General features: G+C 53.0%; 1 protein-coding gene across 5 annotated transcripts in view; it reads left to right on the top strand.

Annotated features, from left to right (window-relative positions):
• Nucleotides 1-18,648, top strand: part of LRRK1 (leucine rich repeat kinase 1) — a 140,518-nt gene that overhangs the window by 102,924 nt on the left and 18,946 nt on the right. For all 5 annotated transcript variants that reach the window (XM_070478130.1, XM_070478131.1, XM_070478133.1 and 2 more), the window contains 12 exons: nucleotides 325-437; nucleotides 868-1,082; nucleotides 3,703-3,867; nucleotides 4,379-4,551; nucleotides 5,172-5,292; nucleotides 5,649-5,808; nucleotides 6,200-6,476; nucleotides 9,544-9,715; nucleotides 12,246-12,409; nucleotides 13,562-13,701; nucleotides 14,959-15,208; nucleotides 17,804-17,970. In XM_070478130.1, coding sequence (XP_070334231.1) covers nucleotides 325-437; nucleotides 868-1,082; nucleotides 3,703-3,867; nucleotides 4,379-4,551; nucleotides 5,172-5,292; nucleotides 5,649-5,808; nucleotides 6,200-6,476; nucleotides 9,544-9,715; nucleotides 12,246-12,409; nucleotides 13,562-13,701; nucleotides 14,959-15,208; nucleotides 17,804-17,970 — 2,117 coding nt within the window. The remainder of the gene's footprint in view (nucleotides 1-324; nucleotides 438-867; nucleotides 1,083-3,702; nucleotides 3,868-4,378; nucleotides 4,552-5,171; nucleotides 5,293-5,648; nucleotides 5,809-6,199; nucleotides 6,477-9,543; nucleotides 9,716-12,245; nucleotides 12,410-13,561; nucleotides 13,702-14,958; nucleotides 15,209-17,803; nucleotides 17,971-18,648) is intronic.

Here is an 18,648-nt window from a genome sequence, read left to right as displayed (position 1 = left end):
TGTGTGTTCTCCCGTGGTGTGTGTGTTCCTCCGTGATGCGTGTGTATTCTCCCGTGGTGTGTGTGTGTTCTCCGTGGTGTGTGTTTTCTCCCGTGGTATTTGTGTGTGTGTTTTCCCGTGGTGCGTGTGTGTTCTCCCGTGGTGTGTGTTTTCTCCCGTGGTATTTGTGTGTGTGTTTTCCCGTGGTGCGTGTGTGTTCTCCCGTGGTGTGTGTGTTCCTCCGTGATGCGTGTGTGTTCTCCCGTGGTGTGTGTGTGTTCTCCGTGGTGTGTGTTTTCTCCCGTGGTGCGTGTGTGTTCTCCCATGGTGCATGTATGCCCTCAGCAATCCTAGCCTCCGAGAGCTCCCTCCTGAGCTGGGGCAGCTGGGCAACCTCTGGCAGTTGGACATTGAAGACCTGAATATTGGCAACGTGCCTGCAGAGATCAGAAAAGAAGGTAGGGCTTCCTCAGCATCACAACCCCGCCCTCTGCGCCCCAGGGAAAGACACTCAAGTCTAGTGGTTCAGGACCTGGAGCAGACACTCCTGGGGACCCATGGAGCCTCCCTCCAGCTCCCTTGTTTGGAAAGATGGTGTCAAGTTCTCCAGAACTCGATGGCGGCTGTGGGCCATGTGACCAGACTGTGTGACTTGTAGCACCTAGGATGCTGTCTTTAGATCCCTGACTTTTAGATTTCACTTTTGGGGTGAATGTATCGCACCTTCTCTCCATAGACCCAAAAGTCTTCTCAGTCCCTACCTACCCTTATCCCATTAGAATACACAGTGTTCCTTCAGACAAGACTTTGATTCTCAAGAGCTGTGAGTGTCTTCCCACCTCTGTGTCAGCAGCAGCATCTCCTTTGCCCCGCTGTGGTTTTGCACAGGCCCCAAAGCGATGCTGTCTTACCTGCGTGCTCAGCTGCGGAAAGCAGAGAAATGCAAGCAGATGAAGATGATCATCGTGGGTCCGCCGCGTCAGGGCAAGTCCACCCTCCTGGAGATCTTACAGACGGGGAGGGCCCCCCAGGTGGTACACAGCGAGGCCACCATCAGGACCACCAAGTGGGAGCTGCAGAGGCCGGCTGGCTCGAGAGCCAAGGTCAAGGATGATCGGCGTGCAGAGTCCCTGTGGGAGGGCGGGCGTGCCCCGGGCCCCTGCTTCCTCCTCTCCAGAGAGCCCCGGACTTAGTCCCAGGATATTTGCAAGAGTCATCATGTACTGTTTCTAATCAGCTCCTGCCAAGGACAGTGAATCATTTCTTAAATGTCCTTGTATTTTTTTCTCTTATAGCTGAGCTGAGGTTCCAGGGCAGTGGTTCCGAACCCTGGCTGATGGTTAGACTTCTTTGATGAGCTTTTAAAGACCACAATGCCCAGGCCTCATCAGCTCTAACCCCAAGGACTGTGATTCAGATGGCCTGGGACAGGGCCCTTCCCCATGGTGGAGAATGAACTACCACTGTAGGAGTGAGATACACCAGTAGCTACCCCTAGCCGAAAGGCCGAGAAGGCAGCCCCAGAATGAAGGCCCTGGCCTCCTTGACACCCGCTTTCACCCCAAGTTCTGAAAAGTCCACTTTCTAAGCCCTATTTTAAACGAGTCCTTCAGTGAACCTGTTAATCATCCTGTTCTCCATTTAGTATGAGACAGATGAAAGCGAGAACAGTCTTACACTTGAATCAGAAAAGGGAGCCTGTTTTCTCCCAGCCCAAGGGATGAGCAGGTGCTAGTGATGCCTCCCTTACCCACTGCTGTGTGTGTGGCATACACGTGGCCACACAGGGACACAGGCGCAAGGAGGTCATCTGTGGAAAACTCAGCAGCCTTTAGGCCAGAGGCTGCGTAGTGTTCCCCACAGCCCCCAGCACAGGGCCAGCTGGAGACTAATTTTGTTGCAGAGTCTTTCACATAAAATCACTTTGCAAGTCACGGGAATCCAATGTGAGTCATTAGACATCTAAGCTGAATGTCTATTTTTTTTATAACTTAAAATATCTCTTCAGCTGGAAGATAATTGCTTTACAGTGTTTTGTTGGTTTCTGCCATACAACGTGAATCAGTTATAACTGTGTGTGTGTGTATAATATATATATATATATCCCTCCCTCTTCATCCTCCCTCCACCACCCCTCTAGGTCACACAGAATACCAGGTTAGGCTCCTTCTGTTATGGAGAGTCCTCAAAAATCGAGCAATAAAACTACCATGGAAAGTGAAAGTGAAGGTCGCTAAGTTGTGTCCGACTCTTTACGACCCCATGGACTATACAGTCCATGGAATTCTCCAGGCCAGAATACTGGAGTGGGTAGCCTTTCCCTTCTCCAGGGGATCTTCCCAATCCAGGGATCGAACCCAGGTCTCCCACATTGCAGGCAGATTCTTTACCAGCTGAGCCATGAGGGAAGCCCATATGACCCAGCAATCCCACTACTGGGCATATACCCTGAGACAACCACAATTCAAAAAGATACATATACCCCAAAGTTCACTGCAGCACTATTTACAATAGCCAGGACATGGAAGCAACCTAGATGTCCATCAAAAGATGAATGGATAAAGAACTTGTGACACATATACACAATGGAATATTACTCAGCCATAAAAAGGAGTGAATTTGAGTCGGTTGTAGTGAGGTGGATGAATGTATATTTTAATATGGACTCGGAAACTAGTTCTCTAGAGAGTGGAGATCTGCCCACTAGGGCCAGAACAGTCAAATAATTAACACCAGCACTGCCCCTTCCCCAGAAAACCCCAGAAGTGAACCTAGGTAACACATGTCCAAAGGTTTTTGAAAGTAACCAGAATCTCTGGATTCTCTCCTGCTTGTTTAAGCTGTTATTCCGTGTCACTTTTTTCCAGCTGTTTTTGAGCAAAGATCTGAGGTTTGAGGAGTGACCCCCCCAACCCCACTTCCTTTCTGCCATCATTCATGTTTCCGCCTACTCTTTTCAGTGAAGGACAACCACCTGATCTTGTAAACGCTCAATTCTGTAACTCTCTGTGTGGCCAGGCCTTCAGCCAGCTTAGAACAGCTGTCCATTTTCATCTTTATACCAAAAAAGCCGGTCAGCATGCTGTTCTGGAGGCCAAGCTGCAGCATGGTGGGAATGATTCTTTGCCACCAGGAAACGCAGCTCGGGCCAGACTCTGACCTCATAGCACGATAGAGAAACCGCCGTTCACACAGGCTTCCCCCAGAGCCCCGCAGCTGACCTCTGTTAGCGTGCTCCATCAGGACCCTCTGCCGCCACCCTCGGGGGGTGCCACCTTCTGGCTGGCGCAGTCCGGCAGCCCATCTGCGTGGACTTGCCAGTACTCAGAGGGAGCATCAGTCTTGCTGTGAGCGCTGCTGTCAGCCTTAGGCCCCTCTGACAGGCGTCCCCTCACCTCCCGCACCTGAGACAGACGCAGACAGCGCCCTCCAGCGCTCCACAGACGCCCCCGCCCGAGGGAGCCAGCCGTCCAGCCCCCACCGCTTCCACAGCAGGAGATAGAACCCCCCAGAGCCCACCTCGGGGCTGCTGGACCCCCTTCTGTCCCTCAGACGGCTGGTCCCTGAGACGCACAGCAGAGCGGGCAGTGCTTTTCCGCAGCTGCGCCCTTTCCAGACCCCCATGTGCGACGTGCTGAGGGATCAGTTCTCTCAGTGGGATTGGCTAATGCCCTGGTTGCTAAAGTGTCTCCCTGTCATGTCGCTGCCCTGTTGCTCAAGTAGGTTGAGTCTGTGGAGTTCACCGTCTGGGACATCGGCGGCCCCGCCAGCATGGCCACGGTCAACCAGTGCTTCTTCACAGACAAGGCCCTGTATGTGGTGGTCTGGAACCTGGCTCTGGGGGAGGAGGCCGTGGCCAGCCTTCAGTTCTGGCTGCTCAACATCGAGGTGAGGGGGCCCCCACCCTCCAGCCTTCAGTCCTCAGGGCATCGCAGGTGCCCCAGCACTTCCCAGGGCTGGGGTGGGGGCACAGAAGACGGGTAGGGAGACCCAGGGTGTGCTTGGCTGTGCTGTCACGGAGGCCCCAGGATCACAGATTGCCGTGAAACGCAGCCTTCTGTCCCTCCTCCGCTACATGGTTGATGGTGCCCTTGTCCTTTGCTGCTTCCTTCGGTGGCGGAGCCCCGCATCTTGGACCTAGGAGGGGATCAGGGCTCTCCTCCTGCAGTGGAAAGGTGATGTGGGCCAGGAGGTGGGGTGCGGCCTGAGGAATCAGAGGTAGAGACCCCAGGGAGGAGTCGAGGACCCTCACACGTTCCCGGCGTGCGCAGGCCCTCGAGGTTTACAGAGAGGAGTACAGGCTGTGGCGGGGCGCCGGCCGAGGGACTTGGGTGTCCAGGGTTGTCACGCCGCCGCCCAGGGGACTGTTCCCGTCCTCAGCCCAGACTCTTTTTTGCAGGCCAAGGCCCCAAACGCCGTGGTGCTGGTGGTGGGAACACACCTGGACTTAATTGAAACCAAATTCCGCGTGGAGAGGATTGCCACTCTGCGTGCCTATGTGCTGGCCCTCTGCCGCTCACCCTCTGGGTCCAGGGCCACTGGCTTCCCAGACATCACGTGTAAACACCTACAGTGAGTGTCCCACAGCGTCCTGTGCGCCCAGCCTCTCGGGGCCGCGGCTGCCTCACTGTCTGTCTCTCCAGAGACAGCTGCTCTGCCCACACGGGGCTGCTCAGGGGGCGCTGTGCTCCTCTGGGGCCCCGTCCAGGGTGAAGTGTGGCAGCTTCGGCCTGGGGAAGGTGAGGCGCTGCCGAGGACCTGCAGGGTGGGGCCTGGAGACGCTGTCCGAACTTCCCATACGGGTCTCCCTGCTGCCAGGCTCAGTGCTACGCACAGCCCCGTGGCACCAGGAGACAGAAGCGCACACACCACCCAGAACATTGTTGATCACTGAGCAAGAACAGCCCCCAGGCACGGCCCTGGGCCTCCCGTTGGGTCCAAGTGGTCTCGAGGGCTGGGACGGGCGAGGGTGCCATGGGGGGCTGACATGGGCACACTGGAAAGACTGACCGTGGAGCCCCAGCACCGCGCCCTGCACCACATCAGGCCTCAGTGAGCTTCTGTGTCTGTCCGTCATGAGCTTTCTCAACTTGCCAGTATTTGGGATGGAACCTTTGGGAATACAGAGACCCTGCAGTGCTGGTCAGAGAGGGGGGTGTGGTGAGCGCACATGCTTCGTTTTTGTACCACAGCGAACTCTCCTGTAAGAGCCTGGAAGGTCAGGAAGGGCTGCGGCAGCTCATTTTCCAGGTCACATGCAACATGAAGGATGTGGGCAGCACCATAGGCTGCCAGCGACTTGCAGGGAGGCTGGTGGGTATTCCTTATCCCTTGGAAGTGGGGAGGCTGGTGGGGTCCCCTCATCCCCTGGAAGCAGGAGGCTGGTGGATTCCCCTCATCCCCAGGAAGCAGGAGGCTGGTGGGTTCCCCTCACCCCCTGGAAGCCAGAAGGGCCTGCTCTCTGCCTGTCAGGGCGTCTGCACCTCCCTCTTCCCCCTGCCCTGAAGCGCACTGCTGTGCGTGCTGTGTGCCGGGCCCTGGGGCCCCTGTGTGAGCGGTTTCTAGGAGAAAGTGGGGAGACTGTGGCAGAGACAGCCCACCTGCCTGGTCCTCAGGAGGCAGGCAGGTGCCCCGAGCCCCGAGGGTCCACCCTTTCCCTCCCACCCCAGATCCCCAGGAGCTACTTGAGCCTCCAGGAGGCCGTGCTGGCGGAGCAGCAGCGCCGCAGCCTGAGCGACGACGTGCAGTACCTGACAGACCGGCAGCTGGAGCAGCTGGTGGACCAGATGCCCGGCAGCGATATCCGGGACTATGAGGACCTGCAGTCTGGTGGGTGGGCTGGGCGGGAGGGCCACGAGGGCTCAGCTGGGTGCCAGCAGGCACAGCCATGGGCGGTGTCCTGGGGAGGGGCACCTTGACTTTTCACTGCCCTGTGCACATCTGCAAATGACGGCAAAGACTTCAGCTATCGATTTGGGGTCGCAAATCCATTTTAACGCGTAAGCAGATTTGCACGGGTGGAATGTATGAATTATGGCGGTCAGTACATTGGCCTCTTGAGAACTTGTGAGGAGGCAGCTGACTGCTGCGAAGGGTCCCGTGTGTTGGGAGCACTGTTGCTTCCTAAGAAGAATCTGTGGCTGGGCGCCCTGGGAGGAGGTCACCCAGAGCTCCTTCGGCCCTTTGTTTGACGCTGCCCCCTCCTCCCCTCCCCGGGCAGCCATCAGCTTCCTCATCGAAACGGGCTCCCTGCTGCACTTCCCGGACACCAGCCACGGCCTGAGGAACCTCTACTTCCTCGACCCCATCTGGCTGTCCGAGTGTCTGCAGAGAATCTTCAACATCAAGGGCTCGCGGTCGGTGGCCAAGAACGGGGTGATTAGGGCCGAGGACCTGCGCTTGCTGCTGCTTGGCACTGGCTTCACGAAGCAGACGGAAGAGCAGTATTTCCAGTTCCTGGCCAAATTTGAGATCGCCCTGCCCGTCGCCAACGACAGGTGAGGCTGCGGGCTGGGCCGAGCCGGCTGCTCCCCGCAGGCGGGAATTAGGGCGAGGGCCCCTGGTGGTCTGACAAGGTGTCCAAGGATGGGCCCTCACAGTGGCTGCCTGCCTGGGCTGGGGCAGGGTGGTCGGGCTCAGCCGCTCCCCCGCTGGCTGCCCCGCCCTGTGCCTTGGGTGTCTCTGTTCAGGGGGGTTCAAAGAAACCCATTTATTGGAAAATCATAGGGAAATGTGTAAGCATGGCAATGGGCCTTAAAAGTGACTTTGGGGAGTTCATGCTTTGGGTGGTTATCGGTTCTGTGATGAATAAAAATGGAGTACAAAAGTGTGCATGCTAACTCTACAGCCTAGTTTCAAAATGTAGGGAGGGCAGGAACTCGAGGGGTATGTGGGTTCAATCTAACGGCGCTCTGGCTTGGTTCTCAGGGCCTTCTTGCTGTAACTTCAGTTTCAGCCACTTCATGGGTCTGATGCTGATGTTGGCGGTGAGGCAGTAGCCAGGATGCCAAATCCCCAAACCCTTCTGATGCCTGTCATAGAACACAGCACTACCCGGCCCCTTAACCCCAGAGCTCCGGGGGAACACCCTCTGGACTCTCGGAAGGCTGGCCTGGCCCCTGTGTGGCCAGCCGAACAATTTCATCAGCACAGACTGGGTCTCTTGGGAGCCAGCTGTGGTCCGTCTCTGCCTGAGCTCCCACCCAGATTTCCACTTGGTCTAATGACTATGGGAGGGGCCTCAGTCCTTCCTGCTTCAGGCCCATGGGGACCAACAGTGAGTCCTAAAAAGAGAAACCCCAAAGAGGAATTCAGAATCCACATGACACCTCATGTCCTGGCCCAGGTGTCCTTGACTTTGACCTCTGGTAAAGCAGGCTGTGTGTTTACAGCACTGCCAGAATTTGACAGTTTTCTGATTATTTTATCAACAGGTTAGAGGAATGAGGAAATACTCTGTAAAAGCAACTGCCTCTTTTTTTTGCTCGTATGTAAGATAGAAATAATACTATCACCTACTAGTATTATAGTCAATGTGAGGATTAAATCAGAGAGTACCTGTGAACTATGAAACATATCTCCTGCACCTTTGAGCTTCAGGGTCGTCAATGCTGTTATTGTTACTATCTTTGCGTTAAAGTACTCGTAGACAATGGTATCTAGTTCCATCTAAAGTCAGGAGTGTCTGAGCATTATACCTACCTCCAAGTGTAGGTATAATGGGTCCCTTGTACCCCAGAGGCAAGGAGTTTCAGTTCTTTGCACCATAAGCTTTTATATGGTCAACAAAAACAAAGGCATTTGCTGCTCCTTTTAAAGTGTGGCTTTCAATCTGCAGTCCCTGGGAAAACCTTCAGGGCGTTTCTAAACCTCCCTACACTTTTGAGTGTCTGTGCTTCTTCCAAGGGGGGACGCACTGGCTCTCAGCACTCCGGAAGGCTCCGACCCAACTGCTGAGACAGCCTTGGGACGTGTCACAGGCCGGCTCTACTAGTGCAAACCCCCTGCAGTGCCCAGGTCTTCTTGGCTTTAGTCAGCAGGCACACGAAGAACTTCCCCCTTAGTTCCCCGAACTCACTCCCCGGGCAGCCCTGCCCTGTTAGTGGCTGCTCTCAAGCCGATGCCAGTGGTTTCGCCCAGGGCTCCACTCCCTTTGAGAAGGGCTTCCTTTGTCCATCAGTTTAAACCTCTCCACTTGCCGTGCTGGCTTTCAAGTTGTCTGTACCTTCAAATATATTGAACACCTGCTGTGTGTGCCGCATGCTGGGGCACCTGGGTACAGAGCATGCCCCCTCCCTCAGGGCACACCGGCCACATAGAGTCAGGAAGTCCCAGGTCCCAAGCAGAGCATGATGTAGGCAGAAGAAGCAGGCTAGGTCTCACTGGGCACTGACCAGGTCCTCCTGTTTGAGGTCAGAGAGATAAACAAGGACTTCTCAGAACTGAAAGGCATCTGCCAGAGAATGCCAGGCTGTGGAGAGGGGCACTCCAGCTGGGGTCATTGACAAGGTCCTTTGGGCCAAGACCTGTAATGGCTGAAAAAGACCAAAACCTCACCATCTGTCCCCTTGGACCTCACCATATGTCCCCTTTGGACCTCACCATCTGTCCCCTTGGACCTCACCTGCACAGCCACTGCCCATCCTTCTCTAACCCTACAAGGCTGGCATCCTCACTCTTTTGCCGTCAAGGAAGCAGAATGGCAATGGGATTGAGCCGTGTGCTGAAGACACCCTGGGTACTCCACCCCCAGGCTGTCTTTGAATTTTCAGTGTCTTCAGGGGTTCCTTTCAGAAGCCTTAAAGACATTTTATAGGACCTAAACTGATGGAATTTTAGAGGATTAGGAGAACTGAAGGCAAGCCTTTAAGGACACACCCAAGGCTCTGCCCAAGGCCACCTTAGCTCCTCCAGGACACACAGAAGATGCTGGTTTTCAGGGAATTATTGGAGGGACCTCCCTCGTTTCAGCTTTTTGCAAATGATCACAGTCATGAACAGCTCACTGACACTGTGATTCAGTGCTTTTATGAGTAAGAGTGCTCTTATAAAACATCGTTCTTTTGCACAAAGAGCCTCATTTGAAATTTCTAGGTAATTGTGTTGTCTCAACTGGCCAAGAACAATAAATAGCTTCTAAGGCCAAAGATGTTTCTCTGACCCCAATATCTTGTCCTTGGAACTGTGCAGCTGTATTTGTTTTTCCTTCACCATCCGAAGTTAATTTTAAGTGACTCCCCAATCGCAGCCCGTTTTATAGATAATCAACTGTGATTTGTTGTGTCTGTGATTATGACCACAGTTGTTTTCATGTCTTCTGTAGCCGTGTTCTAGTCCCTATCTTAGGGACTTCGCTATGCCTATCTTCATTTTCTCTTGGAGTATTTATGCTCACCATATAAACTACCGCCTCTTTCTAAAAATGGTTCCAAAGGTCCTGGGGGGAGAGCATCGGGCAACCTGAGCTGTTTCAGCAGAGCCCGCCCCTGGCCAGGCGGTCTTCAGGGGTCAGAGCTCCACAGCAGAGCTCAGGCCCCGGTTCACCAGCCCCCTTTGGTGTTTCAGCTATCTCCTGCCTCATCTCCTTCCATCCAAACCCGGCCTGGACACCCACGGCATGCGGCACCCCACAGCCAACACCATTCAGAGAGTGTTTAAGATGAGCTTCGTTCCGGTTGGCTTCTGGCAGAGGTTTATAGCACGGATGCTGATCAGCTTGGCAGAGATGGACCTCCAGGTAGTTGCGTTCTCTGCACAGGGCACTATTCGCTTGCAGGCCAAGCACCTGTGGCTATGCCCTGGTGGCAGTGGGAGGGGGAAGCCTGACTGAAGACCCTTTCCTGCAGCAGAACTGCTGGCTTAGGGTCTGGAGGCTGGTACAACACGGCTGCCTCCTCTTCCTGTGGGCTACAGACCCACTTGAGTAATTTTATGAATGCCAAATCAGCACCTAGCTGGCTTGGACAGACTATCCCATGAGGAGCAGTGGTTCCAGTGTTACCAACATCCACATTCCCTGGCTGTGTGGCTGTGGGCCGGGACTCAGAGTCTGCTTATCCCAGCACTGACCTTGAGCATGCTGCTGCTCGGGGGTGACGCCTGGAGAACCTTGGTTTTGCCATTCAGGCTGTGGCTGAACTCCCCTGGGGAGGTCTTCATAGACCCAGACCAACAAGTCAGAATCTGTGGATGTGGCTCACAGGGATCATTTTTTAAAGCTCTCCAGCTGACTCTACTGTCTACTCAGGCTTGAGAACCACTAGCGTAGAGCTTTAACTTGGTCTGGGAGGAGTAAAGCCCTAACTAACCGAAGGAGTTCTTTTCTGTGGGTTCACCTGGGGTTGTTGGAGGAGATCTTGGCTATCAGTCCATATTCATTTCATTCAAGACAATAATACAGAAGTGGTAGTTGGCCAGAATCTGTGGTTCTCAAAGTGGGGTTCCTGGGCCAGCTGAATCAGCCTCCCTTGGGAACTTGTTAGAAGTCCAGATTCTCAAAGTGAATCTGCACTGAAAGTCACTCAGTTGTGTCCGACTCTTTGTGACCCCTTAGACTATACAGTCCATGGAATTCTCCAGGCCAGAATACTGGAGTGGGTAGCCTTTCCCTTCTCCAGGGGATCTTCCCAATCCAGGGATCAAATCCAGGTCTCCCGCATTGCAGGCGGATTCTTTACCAGCTGAGCCACAAGGGAAGCCCAAGAGTACTGGAGTGGGTAGCCTTTCCCTTCTCCAGCAGATCTTCCCGATCCAGGAATTAAACCAGGGTTTCCTGCATTGCAGGCGGATTCTTTACCAATTGAGCTATCCGGGAAGCCCTCAGGCCTGCTCCAAACCTCCTGCATCAGAAACACCAGCATAGAACTCAGGGCTCTGTTTCTCAGCCTTCCAGAGAATTCCAGCCTACTTCGCCCTGTGAGAACCCCTGACATAAGCCAGGATTGTTGAATAATGGACAGTAAACTCAGTATGAGTTTGCTTTTGCCATGTTCAAGTTATAAGGCCCTTATGGAATTAAACTTCCTGCCTATTAAACAGAGATATTCTTTGATCTTCCCATTTTACTGAAATGTTCAAAAGTAAATGCAAGAGCCTGAAAGTACCAAAACCTCTCACAGCTTGTGTCATCAGGAAGGAGGCTTGTTAGCAACCCAGTTGGGTGCACTGACAGACGGAAGGAGTGGGCGCAGGGCCGGCTCTCCCAGGGTTCCCGCTCGGTCACTCTCCCTCTTTTGAACTCTGCTTCCTGCCATGTTCTAAGTGGGAGGTCACCCCGAGCACAGCATCGTGTGAGGCCTGAGCTCCCAAAGGGGCTCAGTGGCTGGCCGGGTGGGCGCCCTTCACAGCAGCATCCCCCACTCAGAATTAGGAAGAGAAGCTCTGCTGGAATTCAGTCTCAGAAGTAATTAAAGGTATGCAGATTCAAGCATGGATAATATACTACTTTTCACCTATCAAATTAGCAGAGAGCTGACAGCCAGCCCCGCAATCAGGGAAGTTCGCACGTCATGGTGAGTGGACATACAACTTAGTCACCCTGGAAGCGATTCGTCACTGAGAATCCAGAGCCTGAAGATGTTCAAGCCCTTTGACCCAGTAATCCTACCGCTATAAATCTGAACTATAGCAGTCATTTGAAATCAGAGAAAGCGCTGCTTTTTTTATGTTCGTTTGGCTTATCCAGAAGAGCTAAAGACTGGAACCAATCTAAAAGTCCAAAGAAGAGAATGACTCAACAAATTACTTAATAAAATATTGAGATTTAGAAAAATGAATTTTATGAGTTTCTATTGAGACAGGAAAAGCAAAGTTTTTCAAAGTACACACAATTAGAAATTTAGAAATGCAAAGTTACAAAATATGACCTCAGCTGTTTTATAAACATTACAGGTAGATAGGAAAAAACCTAGAATAAGATACACCAAAATTTTCATGACCTGTGTGTTAAATTGGTATTTTATTTTCTCTCATGTTTCTCTGTAATTTCCACATTTTCTAAGGTAACTTTTTGCTTGTAAAATCAGGGAGGGAAAAGAAAAGCCTGTTTTCAGTGTTTTAGGGAAAATGTGTTCCCAGAGTATCCTGGAGACTCCTTCAGATGATGCAGCATTTCGTTTGGCAGCAAGATGAGGGTGCGGAGGGCAGGGGGGCGGGAAGACAGGCAGTGTCCTTTGTCCAGATGGGGCCAGGCCGGCCTTCTCACAGCTCTGCCCAGGACCAGCACGGAGCCCAGAATACTGAAGCAGGGTCTTTTCTCTGTCTTTCAGCTGTTTGAAAACAGGAAGAACACTAAGAGCAGGCACAGGAAAGTCACCATTTATAGTTTTACAGGAAACCAGAGAAATCGTTGCAGCACATTCAGAGTGAAAAGGAACCAGACCATCTATTGGCAGGAGGGGCTCCTGGTCACTTTTGATGGGGGCTACCTCAGGTAGGTGCATGAGGGGCTCACCTGACTGGGCCTCCATGGCGCGCTGGAAACGGCCCCCAGGAGACCTGCCACTGGACGCCTGTCCGCTTGGTGTGCAGAGCCCCGTTCCCAAGGGCAGTGCATCATGGAAGCTTGCTGGAAGTAGGAAGGCCCCCTGGCAAACGTCTGAGAGGGTCCCCGTCTCCTCCCTCCTCCCCCTCTCTCCTGACAGAACAGCAAAGGACAGGGAGGGTGTGGGGACCGAGCCAGGCAAGAAGGCAGAGCTCAGGGTTGGAGTACCCAGCACCCCGGTCACTGAGGGTAGTCCTCAGGAGCCTCGCAGCTGTCCCTCGCACCCCCGCCTCGTGCAAGAGCGGGCGCCCCAGGGGCAGACACTGTCCCCAGCCGTCCATCGCACCCTTGCCTCATGCAAGAGCGGGCGCCCCAGGGGCAGACACTGTCCCCAGCCGTCCAGCGCACCCCCGCCTCGTGCAAGAGAGGGCACCCCAGGGGCAGACACTGTCCCCAGCCATCCAGCACACACACCCTCGTCCTAAGAGGGCGCCCCAGGGCACTGTCCCCAGACCACATCCCGTGATACCTAACAGTACATTTTTCCTATTTTGTCTTTTTATTTTGGTGGTGGGGAAGAGAGAGAGGGAGAGAAAAAGGCAGCTCAACAGGTTAATAACTGATTTTTATTTGGTTTAGTATATGCAAGATTATTTCATACTTTAAGTGAGTTTTTCCAAATATTTTTCAGCTCTGTGAGAAGAGAGGGGAGAGGGGAGAGTGACTATTGTGAGGGCTTGATTTGGGATTTGGGCCACGCTTGGTGCCTGGGGCTTTCAGGTAAGGCTCCCACTTAAAGCACACAGTCATCACTCGGTGGACGAAAGCTCTGTGGCTCAGATGGGAAGCCCTTCCCCAGGGTCACATCTAAGGCTCAGAGCTCAGCCTGAGCACCCCTTGTGGCAAGGTCCTCATGTCCACCTCCCCATTTGGGGGCAGCCGGGGGACGAGGCAGGGCCATGCACACAATTGCAGGGACTCAGGACCTCCCCCCTGGGAGCAGTCTCCTGGGAACTGTGCCCTCACGCTGGAGGCGGAAAGCTTACCCCAGGGCCCTTCACAGCCAATTGCAATGGACCTCTTTTGGTTTCTGGGTTGCAGTGTGGAATCCTCAGATGTGAACTGGAAAAAGAAAAAAAGTGGAGGAATAAAAATCATGTGCCAATCAGAAATAAGGGACTTCTCGGCAATGGCTTTTATCACAGACCATGTCAACTCCCTGATTGATCAGTGGTTTCCCGGTAAGAAAGAATTCTTGAACCAGGCCTTAGCTTGTGGTAGTATTTCTTTATAAACTGGGCTGGGGCTCATTTGGAGAACAGAAATCCTACTGGGATTCAGCCTAAGGAAACCAGAGGATCCTAGCAGCCCTCTGATGGAGTCCTGAGCCCTGGGGGTCCAACTGTAGGCATAGGCGGAGGTGCCATGGGGGAGATGTGGACCTGGAGGGGAGGTGCCTACAGGCTGGCACCGCAGCCTGTAGGAAGAATGCCCCAGGTACCGCACGTGGTCTAGGAGGACCGTCGATAGGAGCCTCACATGGTCTTGTTTACATGGTGAGGACAAAGCTGCTGAAATCCAGAGGAGAGCCTGAAACTGCCCTTGCACAGGGGTGGGAGGGAAGCCACCACAAACAGCTGCCAAGAGCCCCCATTCTCCTTCCATGCCTACCCCAAACCCCCAAGTCCCAGCAGTGATCAGCCACCCACGGAGCCCTTTCCAGCCCCTTTGATCAGCTTCTTCACTGACAGTCCACCCAAAGAAAATACTTTTTGAAGTAGAGCCATTGAGGTCCTCTGTTTGTTTTGTTACTGAACTGGAGACAAACCCACTGCGGGGTATCCCGCACGGAGGAGGCCGTTTGAGCAAAACCAGGCCACTTCTTCCCTGTGAGCGCTGCAAGGCTAGAGACCGAGAGAGCGGAGAGTGGGTCTGAGCACCCCCTCTGGCCTGCTGGTCCAGCCCTCTGGCTGCCTGAGCTGGCTACCCAGGAGAGCATCACAGCAAACAAGAGACAGGGCTGGGCATGCTCTGGACGCCAGGGTCTGGTGTCCTTTGCATGTTGACGAGAACGGTGACCTACAAGGAGAAAAGGCGTAGAAAGGGGCCTAAGAGAAGGCAATTTTAAGAACAGCTCCTTGCGGATTGTGGCTTGGTCATTTGGGTGTGGCGTAGCTCAGACCTGACCTGCAGCGTCCTGCACAGGGATCCCCAAACTCAGCACCTCCTCGCCCAGCTAACTCAGGGTCTGCACCCCTTGGTGACTGTCCAGTGCATCGCTGGCCCCTCCTTGTGAGTGTCTTTTAGGATTGACAATAGTGCCCTCCAGAAAGAACCAGAGTGTGGCAGCCACATTTCAGCCTCTCCTGGGGGTTCAGGCCAGGGTAGGCAGACCCCTCCTCTTGCAAAAGGCCCACCCAGCCGGGGGTGCAGGTGCTGCTCAGGGCCCGCCGGCAGCTGCCTTCAGGTGAGCTGACGCCCGCCCTGTCCCTGTTTAGCCCTGACGGCCACGGAAAGTGACGGGACCCCACTGATGGAGCAGTATGTGCCCTGCCCAGTCTGCGAGGCCTCCTGGGCTCAGCACAGCAACCCCAGTGAGAGATCAGAGGACGTGCAATACTTCGACATGGAAGACTGCGTGCTGACAGCCATCGAGCGGGACTTCATCTCCTGCCCCAGGCACCCTGACCTCCCAGTGCCTCTCCAGGAGCTGGTCCCCGAGCTGTTCATGACTGACTTCCCGGCCAGGTAGGCCTCAATGCTGACTGCTTCCCGTGCAGCCCTGGGTGATGTCTAGGTTCCTGGCCTAGGCTGCCTAAAGGGAGCCAGGCTGTCACTCTCTGTTTGTGAGGCACATAGGCCCAGCCAGCAGGCAGACCACTTGGAGGCAAAGTCACCTTGGGGGCCCACCCCCTCTCGCCCTCATATTAGCTGGCCCTCTTTCCCATTGAGCTGGCCCTCCTCTCTGACTCCTACTTTGCCTCCAGATCAAGGAATAGAAGACAAACATCCATGGGTGTCCAAGAAGGAAGCGCTCCCAGACCTGCCACCTCCTTTTCCTTTCTTGGCAAATAATGACTCCTTACTGCTGCTCTGATGCTGAGCATTTAGATCCCCTGAATCTGTCCCTAAAGATGAGTCTACCTATACTAATCTAAGATAATAACTGGGGAGATAATGTTGGAGAAAAGAAAAAACACTTTGTGGTCCCATCCTATAGGAAGCCATCACAGAATCCAAGTAGTCATGGAAACCAGAAGCCATGATTTGGTCTCCCTGGATACAATTCCTTGGTGGTTAGCAGTGTTTTTGGAGTGTTTTGGAGTTGTCTTCTTATTCAAAGAATTCCTGTATCTGATTTCTTTAAAGAAAATTAAACTTGGGGGTGTAAGAATATTTGTATCACCATTTTTTCCAAATTGTTTCCCTGACCCAAGAAAATGGATGTAGAGTACTCTGATACTGCAGAATTGTGACTCCAAAACAGGCTTCTGGATGAGTCTATTAAACTAAGAAACCACTTCCTACATTGGAGAAATTTCCCCCACGGTTCTTTTTCCTATTCCCCGGTTACCTCATTGGTGGAAATGAAAATTCAATACTACTTTTCTGTGAAATAACTTCCCTTTATTCTGAGATCTTTAACATAAGGGTCACATGTAAATCCATGGCTAATTCATTTCAATGTATGACAAAAACCACTGCAATGTGAAAAAAAAAAAAAAATGAAAACCTCAGTTCACCAATGCAAAAAAAAATAAATAAATAAAAATAAAATTACCACCCACTAAAAAAAAAAAAACTTAACATTAAAAAAAAAAGAAAAGAAAAAAAATAACATAAGGGTCATCACCTCTTGGAGACCACATACAGAGTTTTATATACGTATGAATCAAATTTCATGATGGGATGCCCAATTAAGCAGCCCCAAATTTTAGCATTTTCATTTATTTGCTGAACCTTTTTTATGTTTTATGCCCCCACTGAATCTGGGCTCTGGAATCTACTATATGGAATCTAGGAAGCCAGGTTGGTTGTTCCTGTTGGTTTGGATCTAATTACAAGCTGAAGCATGGTTCTTAAACCAAAGTACTTGGCTGGGAGTTGAAAAACCCAAGAATCTGCACAGGGTTCACAGTCCAGCACAGACTCTCTGCAAACTTCGGCTGATGTCCCACCAGGACCTCACAGCATCACACTCCCCAGCTGGGAGTTCGGGCAGGTGCAGGCAGGGAGAGTCTGGCTCCGCAGAAACCCCGTCCTGTGTCCCTATTCAGGAGTCCTGACGGAAGGCCCTGAGGGGTCTCCAGTATTCCCACTGATTCCCCATCTCAGGAGGCTCCCAAGGACTGCACTTCCTGAACAGGTGGTTTTGGGATGGGCATTTGGAGAACAACCCAGTTCCTCTTCAGCTGCATCACCAAGGTCCACCATGGGTACAGTTATATCTGCCTGGAGTGTGATGTGGTTGGGCTGTACAGAGACTCATCTGTTGCACAGTCTGTTCCTGGAAGGTGTGGGCAAGACTGCGTGGTGATGGGGGGCAGAAGGGGTCAGTCTGTTTGGTCAGGAGAGCTCCAGTGGAGGCACCTGGCAGAGGAAGCTAAGGAGTAAGAACTGGGGACCTCCGCAGGGCTGGGGGGACCCTGAGATGGGAGGACATTGGGGTGCTCGCCCGCCACCCTCCCTTCCTCCCTCCCCCCATCTGCCTTCCCTCCCTCCCAGGAGTGAACTACAGTACTTCCAACAGAAGTCTTCCTTTGATCTAGGATTATAACATACAAACAGGTGGGAAGGTCTAAAATCCCTGCTTTTGGGTGAAATCCTAGCTATCAGTTGTCGGGACACTAGCCACACTGACCAGAAGCTCTACATGCCCATTTATATAATTACCGGCTTAATAATAAGAAGTGAGACAACTAACCTAGCAATAAATAAATGCAATTTCCAATAGATACTAACTCTTAAAGCATAGAGTCTTCTGGATGAAAATGTCCACAGGAATTCTTTTTCTGCGTGCAACACCTTTGGAAGCTCTATCCTATACCAGTCAGCATTCCCACCTCAGACCATTCCTGTTATGAATCCCCTTTCCAGAGGAGACCAAGGCTTGTTGAAGCTAAGTGATCTACCCAGAGCTGGGATTTATCCCAGCTCTGTCTGACGCCCCCACCAGGTGGCTTTGAACCCTGACTTTGCTCAGTGGGAACTGATAGCCAAGCACATTCTTGCACCCGCCCAGGCCAGGACCCACCTCTAGCTTTAGCGGGCATCTTTGGGGAAACATGGGGCAGGAGGGAGGTCTGTTCTGACCCCCCGGCACACACACGGTGTTCCTGGCAGGCTCTTCCTGGAGAACAACAAGCTGGAGCACAGTGAGGATGAGAGCGCCGTCCTGGGCCAGGGCGGGAGTGGCACCGTCATCTACCGGGCCAGGTACCAAGGCCAGCCTGTGGCTGTGAAGCGATTCCAGATCAAGAAATTCAAGAACTTTGCAAATGCCCCTGCAGGTACACAGGGCCCTGGGTTGTTTCTTTTCAGGCATGTCTTCCCTTGGTCCAAACCTGTACCACCTTAGATGCCCGAGGCCACACAGGCAGCGGAGGAGGGGGGTGATGCCGGTGTGGGCCCCAGGGGTGGTCCTGCTTTATGCCTGGTGAGACATGGGCCAGGACTGAGGATCAGGCTAAGCACGGACTAGAAATTGCTTTCGGAGGTGACTTTCTTGTCTGACATGAGCCCCTAAGAGCGAGGGCCATCCTTAAAATTTCCATCTGTTACATGCCCAGCACAGTGCCCACATGCTGGGCACAAAGACCTCAAGTGGACCCCTCACCCTGGGGCCCCTCCCCCACGCAATTACTAAGGGAAGGATGGTGGGCACTCCAGATGTGTGGGTTGGGGAGCCATCGTGGGTAGCTTCTCCCTCAGCCCCTCCCCTCCTGCCCTTGCCCACTCATCGTAGCAGCTCAGAGGTGCTCCAGAGCCACCTGCCACCACCTCGTGCCCACTGAAGGTGAGCCCATGGAAGCCTTCTACCTTCCAGCTGCTGGATGTTGCATTTCTCATTGCCCCTGGCTCAGCATGGTTATCGTCATGATCACAGAAGGAATTTACACTCTTGGTAGAAAAATTAGAATTGTGGAACAATATGAAGAAACAGATTAGAAAGGAAGAGACAAACTATA

Source organism: Odocoileus virginianus, chromosome 16 (genome assembly GCF_023699985.2).
Source record: "Odocoileus virginianus isolate 20LAN1187 ecotype Illinois chromosome 16, Ovbor_1.2, whole genome shotgun sequence".
In the NCBI taxonomy this organism is placed as follows: Eukaryota; Metazoa; Chordata; class Mammalia; order Artiodactyla; family Cervidae; genus Odocoileus; species Odocoileus virginianus.
This window is presented reverse-complemented; position numbering and strand designations above follow the sequence as displayed.